Source organism: Pleurodeles waltl, chromosome 7 (genome assembly GCF_031143425.1).
Source record: "Pleurodeles waltl isolate 20211129_DDA chromosome 7, aPleWal1.hap1.20221129, whole genome shotgun sequence".
In the NCBI taxonomy this organism is placed as follows: domain Eukaryota; kingdom Metazoa; phylum Chordata; class Amphibia; order Caudata; family Salamandridae; genus Pleurodeles; species Pleurodeles waltl.
In genome coordinates this window covers 446622683-446634984 of record NC_090446.1, presented here as the reverse complement: position 1 = coordinate 446634984, position 12302 = coordinate 446622683, and the positions used below count along the sequence as shown (strand labels likewise).

Sequence of the window (12302 nt, the reverse complement as noted above, 5' to 3'; positions counted from 1 at the left end):
TTAGTTCACACCAGTTCACCATGCAGGGTATATTCCTGTCCTAACAAGTATGTAAGGCGTATCCTGAGAAAAACAAAACTCCTTCACCATGTCATTATTATGGTATGTTAGCATCTGAATAAAAGTATTTCCTCTTTAAATACCGGATGCAGTAGGCAAAAGCTGACATGTGAAATATTCATTCTGCCATATCTAGTATGGCATTCTGTCCTAAGTGTGAAGCACTTATATTACTTTTTTATCAATTTGAGCTAGAAACAATTTTATAATTAAAAACTGTTTAATATGGTGTAATTGATGAATTATGTGGCAAGTACTGGAAATCATTACTACGGAAAAAATGCCATGGCTATGGGAATGGAATTCAAGCATCCGTGGGTTTAACTAATAGCATATATTCTTTGAACCTCTAACTTTCAAGGGAGACATAAAATTACTGTAACATGCATAACGTTCTGTGCATATTGAAATTCATATCAGTTTTATGCATGGTCTTTAACTCTCTATTCTTGTATTGGATGAAGTGAAATATTCAGAAAGTATATGAAATCACAGTACACATATTGAACATTCTGTTCTTTGTATTAGCTGTTAAAATAAACTAAACCACCTTCTAAAAAATAAAGAGAACTCTGACTTTGATGACATTGTATCTATAAGTCTGCTTGACCCATACAGACCTAGGAACATTCAGGCCTCCAACAAATTGACATTATGTTGTGAAATACTAAGTGGAGGAGACTGATTAATGCCATAGCTCTCTCAATACAAGCGTAAAACTGTAAACTTTACACTTGTAGAGCGCACTACTCACCCATTAGGGTCTCAAGGCGCTGTACTCATACTGCTATGGAACCCCTCCTGGCTTTTCCCTGTGAGGTGCCCACTCCTGGGCACCCCCAGGGTGAAGCCAGGCATCCAAGCGCTGGTGGGGCCATTGTGGAGATTAAGCAAGCTATTGCCCAGAGTTGCAGAGTGGGACCCATTAATTAGATTAGGCACCGAGGCAAGAGAATTACCTGGTCCAAGGGAATTGAGCCGAAGACCTGCCGAAGTGGGACTTGAACCCTGATCTTGAGCCAGATCTCTGTTTCAGGGTCTGCTGCTCTAACCATTGTGCCACACTTCTCTGAGCGTGCTCAGTCTTGAGTAGCTGACTTATGTTTATAACTGGTAAACACCCGTCATGTGTTACATCTTCACAAGGGTGGCCCCTCCGCTATGACAGAGAAGCGTCGCCCGCTGCTGAAAGCAGAAAAATAAAGGCATAATAAAAGTATTTTATTATCCCTTTATTTTTTCACCTTCATATGGTGATGCAGGGCCAGCTTCCTCCATGTCAGCAAGTGGAGGACGAGTAGTGGTGCACTTCTAAGTGCACGTCAGTTTGGCTGGTCATCTGAGGCCAGCCAAACTGACATGCACACTTAGAAACTCTTCACCCGGCTATATTTTACAGCCAGATGGAGACCAAGCGCAGTGCCCCACTCCCTCCTTGAATGGCATTTCTGCCCACTCATGGCAATCGCTGCACTTCTTTCATGCTGTGTAACTGCATGAGAGAAGCATCAGGATTGGTTGGGGAGGGAAGAACACAAGAGGTGGCTGTAGCAGGAGTGGGAGATCATGAAGGAGCAGGTACGTTTTTTTTTTACTGCCCCCTATACCCTCTGCTACACGTGCTGCCCTCTGCCCCCCACCCCTTCCTGACAGCAGCTGTGACTGCATCTTCAGCCAGAAGTGAACATTCAAATAATTGCACCTTTAAATTACAATGTTGTTATCATACTGGGACCTGTAAGTGATAACTCACTAAGTAAATGCAAATAGTGCAAAGCCAAGACTGAGTGAAAGCTCCAAGTATGACATGTGGCCTGTTTGTTGCTATGTACAGTACAGATGTCAACACATATTAATTGTGCAGGTTGTAGTTTGTAACTACGTTCTTAATATTACTGATGCAGTAGACAGAGCAGTATCCTCATGCCCGTCCTGTCTCATATAATAAGGGGCAGAAAACTATCACCCATTCTAATGCCACGCTTTAATTGGGAAATGGACAGTGGCAGCACTTTCTGCTTGGGACTCAGATTCATTTAAAGGGGCAGTTACAACATTTCCCAGTAAAGGGGCAAATGTTTTATGACCAGGAGAGTGCATCAACTCTCTCTTATTAGATTTTTCCTACAGACACCTTTAGCTGCCTGTTGGAAACTGGCTTGTTTTATCCAACGTAGACTTACAGTGGGCTCGGAGTCTACCCCTTGCTCATGATTAAATGGCTTTATTGTCTATCTCAGTTCCCTGTTCCTGATTCTGTGGTTTTCTTTACTATTCTTGTGGGCTCCCTGCCGAAGGAGCATTTCAGAAGTTTGGAAGTTTTTATTGGAAGCATGAATGCATTCCAGTGCTTGAGGGCTCTGCTAGCCCCCTCTCCCTTTGTCTCTCGCTCTTCTTCCATCTCATGTCCTGCACCCTCTGCTCTGTTTATAAAAAAAATAGCCTCTCCAGCACATGCTTGCCAACTGAGCCCTCTCACACTCCGCCCACTTCTCACTGCTTTATCAGACACTTCCATCTTTAAATAGCTTTTAAACCATTTGCAAATAACCATCCATCCTAGCCAGTCCTATCTGAATTATTTTTTATGCTTTAAGCAAAATAATTCCAAGCAGTTGCCATGCTATTTTTGCACAGCTCATGGTTGTTCCCATTTAGAGTGGTATTTCTTACCAAAGTGATCTGTGAATTCTTATGTTCTGCAAATTCTTATGTTTTGCTCTATGTTTGCCCTTATACACGAGGATGTTTATAACATAATTTAAGGACTGTTGTTGCTGCATTGTATCTACTTTCTGGCTGTATTTTCCTTATAGAGATTTACAAATATTTCCCGTTTCTTAGTGTTGCAGTGACCCTTTTGATCTCTGCTCTGATTTTTCTCACTATCTTGGCACAAGGGCTTCCATGCCCATAATATTCATACCTCGGTCGGAGAAGGCCTCCTTCGAACAATACCAACCACACACGAAAAGCGTAATTGGTAAAGGGTATATTTCCTCCAGGAACAAATATCGCCACCCTAAATAGGCAAAATGTCCAACAGTAAAAGGGCGAAGGTTGCAGTGGCCAAAAAACTATTCCCAATATTAAATGAGAAAAATATGATATGTTGTACAATGACAAACACAAATCCACACTGAGCACAAAAAGTATAGTTTGACTGATCTACAGAGGGCCCATTTGTCAAAGACATGTCAGCCTCAAGTGACACACAGCTGGAGCCTACAGACCCAATAGTCTGATAGGGCCACAGCAATTATGCGATTCTGCTATGCTTTCTGCATAATTATGGCTTTGCTTAAAATACAGCAGGTGGCCCCAACCTTTTCAGTAATAAGAGCTACTTCTGTTCAATGGAAAGTACCCGAGCTACTAATATTATTAGTATTGACTACATCAGACAAGAATAAATTAGTGGTTGACATATGCAAGATTAGCAGCAGTGACCACCTCAGTGCAGGTTTCCCAGCAGTGATGCAAAAAGGCTTTTTGAATATGAAATACCTCTACATGGGTAATACATAACAGCGATAGCTGCAATGCCAGTGACACCATGGTAATATTATTAATAATCATTACCCAATGTTGTATATTCATCAGTCAAATATTAGGTTTAAATATATTTTGGAAATTAGGAGTTCTTAAAATATACACATTTTCATCTCAAAAACACACTTTTCTGTCTTGATATAGATACATATTAATTTAGCCTAACAAAAGCTTCTAATTTAATAGGCTGGACTGCATACAGGAGAGCTACTCACTGGTGGCTGGAGAGCTACCAGTAGTTCATACGCTACTGGTTGGAGAAGCCTGATCTACAGAGTTTCACAAAAAAATTGTTTTTGCTCTGTAGGATCAAAAGTTACGACAAACGTGGCAACAAGTGTTCCAATTCAGTGGAAGGCCCTTTGTAATGGTTGATTGGTCATTTTACAGTTCTTTATTACTTTATTTGGTTGTTAAACTTATACTGAGTTAAAATCTTTGCTCAGGGATACCAAGTGTCGAAAACACAAAATACTGTCAAACAAACGTGCTGCATTTGTTGCATAATTAGCTTTTTCTTGCTACACAATTTAATCAACTCTACCGAATAATTGAGTCCTCCCGCCCCTCCCGGTGCATAATTCCAGTGGCCCTGCCAATAGGGGAAGCAACTAAAGAGTAGGGTCGCTGAGTAGGTGGACGCAAGAAGAAGGGTAGGATGGAGGTATGTGCAGAGATGGAAATGGGAGGCGTACGAGTTGACAGCGGACCCTGGGTACGCTGTGTTCCTGGAGCTCTCCCGCACATGGTACAGTCAGGCTAGGCTGACTAGGCTATCAGATCATGCAGCTGGCATTATCTTGAAAGATAATTTAGAGAGCAAGATTTAACTGGCAGATGTCACAGGGCTGGGGTGGGCGGAGGGGGAGGCTATAATCCGAAAGGTACTAATGACGCAGCATCGAGCTCTCTAATCATTGCTTCTCTTAAAAACAATATATTCGAGTCTTTCTCCTCTCTCTCCCTCTGTTCCCGCCGGCACAAGCAAGCCAACGGCCCGGTTTCGCGCCTGAGGAGGAGGCTGGGATCCTGTGAGCCCGAGTTCACTGTACCGCTGCTCACCCTGGCCCACGGCTGCCCCAACATGCAGAACCCCTTCGGCCCGGCGTGCATCTTCCTGCGCAAGGGCATCGCCGAGAAGCAGGGGGTGAGCATTTGTGTCAAGACAACGGGTCTGAGTCACACATGCCTGTGTCCCGTTGTGTCTTATGCTGTGTCACTCTTGTTGCTGTTGTGTACAGACCACGATGCACGAGGATGTAGAGCCAGAGAAAGGGAACGAAAAATGTAGAGGGAGAGAGATGTGAAGAGAGAAAGCGAGATCAAGTGAAGCCTGGGGTGATGACCAGTGTTCTGGGCTGAAATAGATGGAGACGGTCCCACCAGTATAGGACAGAGGGAGGGAGGTCTATGGGTGGAGGAGGGCATGGATGGGGGATTGACATTGGGGGAAACAATGAATTCTGCTGAAAGGTACAGAGAAATCTGCCACTTGTGTGATCTCCAGAATGAAAGGCCCCGGGTTTGGAAGTGGTGGAGGCCGTTGGGCTAGGACTAGGTGGTTTGTAATCCCCATAACCCCCCTGCCCCCCAACTTCCCCACCCTCGCTCTCGGAAGCCTGAGGTCAGGAGGCATTTGTGTTGACTAATGTCAGGTTAAATATTTTTTTTTAAAAAGTCTAATGCTGCATTGATCTATATCCACGTATCTCATTTTATAACAACTTCGCTGTATCTCTTTATTTTTCTCTCCCTCATCTCGACTTTTCTCCGTCATTCCGTTCTTCTTTTCATCCCTGTCTCTCCTCGCGTCCCCTTCCATGTCACCTTCCTGTTTCGTCTCGAGCTTTTCCGCGTGCCCTGCTCCTCTTTTCCCTCCAATGTCTTTTCACGATTGATCCTTCACCCCCATCATTTACTCTCTTGTCCCTCTCCTCTCTATCCTCACTTACACCTCTTCCTTCCACCCTCCCCTCTCTATAAACTTTCCGCGCCTCTTCTGGCCGTCGTTTGCATATACTGTCTATGATGACCCCTTCTACCTCCTGTTACGCTGCCTAATATCTTGCCTCTTCCACTTTCCCTTTTTCCTCCCATCGACATTTTTCTCTTTCCCTGTTCGTTCTTAGCTCCATCCGCCCTACTTTCCCATTTTCACTTCTCTCTCTGTTTACCCAACTTTACCCCTCTCTCCACCTCGCCACGATTTTGCCGCCGCCCCCCACCCCCCAAAAAAAACCATTTTTTTATTTCCACTCTGTCTTGTATTTATTCTCACCCTTATTTCCTCACGCTCTCTCCCTGTCCATTCTTTCCAGTACCGGGAGCTTGGTACAGATGAAATTGAAGGTAAGGAAATGCTTGGACTATTTCTTTGTCATTTTTTGGGTGGTGCTAGAGTAACAAGCAACATTTGCACCCCTTTATCTTTTCGGAGGTTGCGGGTGGTGTCTATGGTCTATCGGGGGATCAAATGCCTCTGTTCCTCTGCCTCTATTCTTATCCCTTTGCCATTCGATGTGGTTAGTACTCGAGGCCTTTCCTGGCTTACAGTAAAAAAAGTGGTGATTTCACGATTTTGGTAACAGCGTTACTGCAGACAGAAATCGTAAAGTGCCTCCAAATTTCGACGTAAATGGTGACTATTGTGCTGTGGTGTTTTTCAAAGGGTTTCCTCGTGTATTAGTACAGCACTGGTAGTAGGTGGGCACAGATATCCCATACAAACAAGTTGTAATTGTATTACTGCATTTTCATTGTGGCAACACCGTGTAATATAAATACAACAATCTCACAAAAATGTAAAGAAAAATACTTTCTGCACATTTAGCCTGCTTTTTACATCAGTTGACGCACTCTGTGCGGGCCTGAGTCTTAGTTTGACACTGCAGACATGCCCATGTGATCCTCGATGTGCTTATAGACCTTTCAGGAAGGGTCCTTACCATTTCAAGTTATTCCCCATTTATCTGCATACAGGTGTTAACTATGTGAAAACACAAAGGAGTTGATGGACAGCAACGTGGCTCTTAATGAGCCTATGGAGCTTTATTTGGGGACACGTCTGAAATCACTTGATAAAAGAGCCCGTTTCAAACATCAGGGTGACCACCCGTCCGTAAATTTCACGGACTGCCCGTAATTTCGCCCTGCTGTCTGTTGTCCGTGATGAAAGCTTTAACGGACGGCATTTGTCCGTAATTTTAGCCTTTCACCTGAAGGGCAACGGAGGCAGGGCGAAATTAGGGGCAGAGGAGTTTCTCCAGCCGGGCTGGAAGGCAGGAGGTCTCCTGTGCTGGGAGGGAGGGGCAGACAGATAAGAAAAGGCCTTCTTGCCAGGGGGTCTCCTTCCCTAAAGATATGCAAATGTGGGCAACTGGTAAATCTGCAAATACAAAGGGGCTTGAAAACCTGCATTGACTTTACTAAAAGGACTCACTTGAAGTTTTCTGGTGGCAAAGATATTTCTTTCAGAGAGGTATTGTAATGGTGTTCCAAGGTGAGCTGTGGAGTGTGTGGTTTTAATGGAGTGTTATACATTTTTTTATCACTAGGTATAAACTGTATATTATTCAAATCTGTATTTGAGAAGCACTTTTTTTTTAATTTAACCGAAATGTATTTGCGCATTTTGTAGCAGCCTTTATTATGATGTAATTGTATTTTTCACAGTTCTTTCAGGTACCTCGGTACCTCATAGTACTAACAAACATTGGCAAAGCCAATAGGTCTCATCTACGAAATAATTATTGGCTTTGCTAATGTGTTTTAGCCATTAGCCATGTTATACACCAGAGTAGCTGCTGTTCAGCATGGCTTAAAGCTAGTGTCATAGTGGTGTGGAGTGGAGTAGAGTAGCATAGGAGCAGTGGCGTAGAGCCCAGTGGTGCAAAGTACAGTGCAGTGGGGTACTGTGCAGTTGTTTTGACTGCATTAGCGTAGAGTGCAGTGGTTTAGAGTGCAGTGGCATGGGACAGAGTAGAGTGGCATAGAGTGCAGTGGAGTAGAGTGGCATGCAATAGAGTAGCAGAGAGAGCAGTAGTGTAGAGTGGTGCAGTGGCATAGATTGCAGAGTAGACTCACATTGCAGGGAATGCAGTGGTGTAGTGTAGAGTGGGACAGAGTAGGGCAAAGTGCTGTAGAGTGGAGTGATGCAGAGTAGAGTGGCACAGAGTTCAGTGGCATAGAATGCAGTAGTACATAGTACAGTGGTGGAGAGTGCAACACTGCAGAGTAGAGTGGCAGTGCAGTGATGTAGAGTGGCACAGAGCAGTGGCGTAGAGTACAGTGGTACAGAGTAGAGGGCAGTGGCGTACAGTGCAGTTGTTTAGAGTGCCATTGGCGCAGAGTGCAGTGAGACTACAGACAAGTTATGGGTACATCACATCCTGTCATTAGGTGTGAGACTGTCACCCACACCATCTGCCCTGCCTCTTTAAAAAAAAAATAGGTTGAAAGTCCATGGGCGGTTGGGGTAAGCCAGATGTTTTTGTTCAATATGTTTAAAATTGCATAAGGTTAATTACCTTAATGTTTCCCAAACTGTTTGCCAGGGGTTTTGAAATGTTCAGAAACATAATCAAAATTTTGCTGTTACTTTCTCTTCAGGAAATATCGGGTAGATTTGGGTAGGGGTGATGGCCTTGCCGTGAAGGGCATTAATTTACTATTGAACAAGGACGTAATGTGACACCTGAATGTAGCACACCAGGAGGCAACCACAAAAGGTCCACAGTGAATAAATAGTGCTATGTTAAAAAAGAGTACATAAATGCACTGACAACATTCTGAGGCATGGCCTCTCTTGCGTGTGTCTGTAAAACTGACGTTTGTTCTTGAATTTTTGTCCTGAATTTTGACCCTTTGTCCTGAATTTTTGTCCTGAATTTTGACCCTTTGTCCTGAATTTTTTACAGCCCTGTCCAGAATTTGCCTCAATGCCAGGTGGTCACCCTACATCAGTACCATGATTTCATGTTACATTTCATGCATTTTGGGGACTGACAGCAGCAACTATTTTAGAACCATTTTTATCCCACCAAGACAAAATGGTCTCTCATTTAAAGTGCGTTTAAAAAATAAGCAGATAAACACCGATGTGCAAATTACATTTGTGCCAGGTATCGTATCAGATATGTTTTGAAGCCAGCCTACAAGGGGCGTGTTAAAAATGAGGTATAACGTACTTACATTTTATTTGAGCCTGTTTTCACTCTCTCCTGGGTCTATGCGATCCAACAGAGAACAATTTTCGCTCAGCACGGGTAACAATAAGCGCAAAAATTGTCTGTGTGCAATTACCTGTGTTCGCGGGTCGAAATAAGGCTCCAGGGAGCAAACAAAGTCTATAGAAATTTAGTTATGTATTAGCGCATCGTACAAATATCAATATCGCTGGGAGCCCTAGTAATTTTCTCACTCCCATTTCAAAGTCTCAGAAAGGGGAATAAAATAGTAGCACCGCATGCTTTGCTCTGGGTTGAAGCAAGCCCCCGGTTGCTCATGCTTGCAACTGCCCGGGCGACTAACGGGGCCCCGTTGCTTGCATCCCCGAGTTCTGCCGTAGAAACTCCCGGAGATTGGCATAGAGGACCCCTGCTGTGCCTCCTTAGCTGGTACCCTTATGTGCCAAACTGCCTACAAATCGTCCTATAACTCCGCCAGCAACACAATCAAAAGGCTCAGCAGGAAAGCAAAACCCCACAGCTGGCACGTTGGGGGCGGGATAGGGGGGATGACAGCGTGGCCAGTACATGGGTGTAACAAAGGTCCCCACAGCTAGGGTGACCACCTGGCATTGAGGCAAATTCTGGACAGGACTGTAAAAAACTCAGGACTAAGGGTCAAAGTTCAGGACAAAAATTCAGGACAAAGGGTCAAAAGTCAGGACAAAAATTCAAGAACAAACGTCAGTTTTACAGACACACGCAAGAGAGGCCATGCCTCACTATGTTGTCAGTGCATTTATTTACTCTTTTTTAACATAGCACTATTCATTCACTGTGGACCTTTTGTGATTGCCTCCTGGTGTGCTACATTCAGGTGTCACATTACGTCCTTGTTCAGTAGTAAATTAATGCCCTTCAGTACTGCGGCAAGGCCATCCGATCTTTCCTGAAGAGAAAGTAACAGCTATATTTTGATTATGTTTCTGAACATTTTAAAACCCCTGGCAAACAGTTTGGGAAACATTAAGGTAATTAACCTTATGCTAGTTTAAACAAATTGAATGAAAACATCTGGCTTACCTCAACCGCCCATGGACTTTCAACCTAATATCTTTTTTAAAAGAGGCAGGGCAGTTGGTGTGGGGGCGACAGTCTCACACCCAATGCCAGGATATGATGTACCCATAACTAGTCTGTAGTTTCACTGCATTAGAGTGTATGAATGGGACTCTACATTTATCTCAGAAATGGGAGCCCAGACTACCAATCAAAGATAATAAAAGAGGAGGATGAAATCGAGATTAAATGGGTGATCCACAGCAAGTAATTCAAAGGGTTGTTGCTAAAAACTGGATAAAGAAGAGAAGAACAAGGTGGGACAAGTCCTAAAATCAGACAAGATGGGTCCACCAAGACTATTCAAAGGTATTGGGTACCTGGGGAGTTGTCTCTGCACACAGGAGCGAAACAGAAGGGGCACTGTCAAGTGGTTGAACAAGCAACACCCATCCACCTTGGCAAACTCTTCTGGTGCAATGGTCCGCTGTTAGTGCTTTTGAAGGATGAGCAGGGGCCAGACCCCTTGCAAGGTTGTGCAAGGCAATTGCCCGCTTTGTCCATGTCTTTAAATGGTATTGAAATTGAGCAAAAGCCAAACTAGAGATCTGTGCTATCCCTAAGTGTCAAGTACACATAGAATCTTCAAAATATTTGGGATGTAAATTGCACAAACACAATTTACAAATTTGAAAATTTAATTAGTGTTTCTTTAACATATGGCACTGTTTTCGCCTTCATATACAATTAGATCTCAGATTAGACTGGGAACCAGTTACCTTTTGATACCTAGTGATTAATATCTACCATTCTTACACTGATTTCCAGGATGAAAATCTCGTCAGAGCGAACGGTCCCTCCAAGCCCAGTTTGCTTTTTGGTCTTTTCTTCTGCTTTCTGTAAAGGCCACGTGGCACTAGTGAAGATGGTGTGCTACCCCAATTATAGTATTATTTTGCAAACCTTCCCCTGCTCGTCCTTCATTCCTTCTTCAGACAGGCCACACATCTGATTTGGTCACTGCGGCGCCATCTGGAGCTCTTTTGACTCTAAAGCTAACTATGACTGCGGGTGGATTGGGTCTTCTGGACTTAGAATGCTATTATTCAGCTGCACAGGTCCAATGGGTGGCTCACTGGCTTTCTGCCCACCTCCAACCAGGTTGATATGGGGTTTACCAGTAAAGACTTTTAAGGAAGGCTTAATGCACTGCTCATTGTTTTCTACTGACCATTCTACGGATCACCATCCGGGGTTATCATGCACGTCTTTCTCTTGCCTTGCCAGAACCTGTAAACTCACTGACACGAAGAAACCCTATGCTCCTGCACTACCTTTGCTATGCCTTCCTGCTCGCACAGGATGGCTGTGCTCAGAGCAACTCCATCAGTGGCATGTTGTAGGTGTCTTAAAATTGGGGACTTTGTTTCTGAACAGTGAGCTACTAAATTTCCAAACCCTTGTGGCAGACTACCATCTTCACCCCAGTCAACTCCTTACTTACAACCACCTTAAATAATCATTAAATGCCCTATTTCATGTCTGCCACCTAGCACTATGCGAGAAGCTTTGTACCATAGGAAATGGTGGTATACTGATAGAATGGGTGTACAGACCTATCCTGCAACATGGAAACCACTCCTGGTCTTCTCGTCATACTACCTGGGTGATTGATGTAGCCAAACCTCTGCAAGATATGGACTAAAATACTGGACTTTCCCCACAAAGTATCCCACAGGTGTCACTTTAAGTAAATTCACAGTGCTTCCTTGTGAATGCATTCTGCCCATTGCTTACCATTGACCTTGTGGTTTGTAACTCACACTTTGTTGCTTTCAATTTGCTGGCTTTATTTGTTTTAGGCTATGCAGCTTGAATTCGTCCCTTCCCTTGCCAAAACCTTATTTACGGTATCCTGTCGAGTGCTCCCTTTCTGTAAACAGGCCTGTAAATCTTGTTCTTTTCTAATCATATTTGCTGTGCATTCAAAGAACAAAGTCAAATGTCAGGCTCTGTCTTCGGTGGGAACTTAGGGCCAGATGTAGGAAGCCGTTTGCATGGTGCAAACTGCGAAAATCGGTACCGACTTACAAATTGTGAATGTGACTCGCAAATAGGAAGGGGTGTTCCCTTCCTATTTGCGACTCGCATCACAATGCAGAATTGCTTTGTGACCGCGAATGCGGTCGCAAAGCAATTCTCAGTTACCACCAGTGTCACACTGGTGGTAACTCATTCGCAAAAGGGAAGGGGTGCCCTTGGGACCCCTTCCCCTTTGTGAATGTTGCTGTTAATGTTTTTTCAGAGCAGGCAGTGGTCCAATGGACCACTGCCTACACTGAAAAAACGAAACCAAATGGTTGCGTTATTTTTTTTATTTTGCAACTCGTTATTTAAAAAGCAGTCACAGACATGGAGGTCTGCTGACTTCAGCAGGCCACCATCCCTGTGAGTGCAGGGACTCTC

General features: G+C 43.9%; 1 protein-coding gene across 4 annotated transcripts in view; it reads left to right on the top strand.

Annotated features, from left to right (window-relative positions):
* The window catches only part of LOC138304159 (calcium-binding protein 5), a 332696-nt gene that overhangs the window by 146159 nt on the left and 174235 nt on the right, over positions 1-12302 (top strand). For 3 of the 4 annotated variants that reach the window (XM_069243975.1, XM_069243974.1, XM_069243977.1), the window contains 2 exons: positions 4598-4759; positions 5931-5961. In XM_069243975.1, coding sequence (XP_069100076.1) covers positions 4598-4759; positions 5931-5961 — 193 coding nt within the window. The remainder of the gene's footprint in view (positions 1-4597; positions 4760-5930; positions 5962-12302) is intronic. The other variant, XM_069243976.1, reaches the window with a different exon arrangement.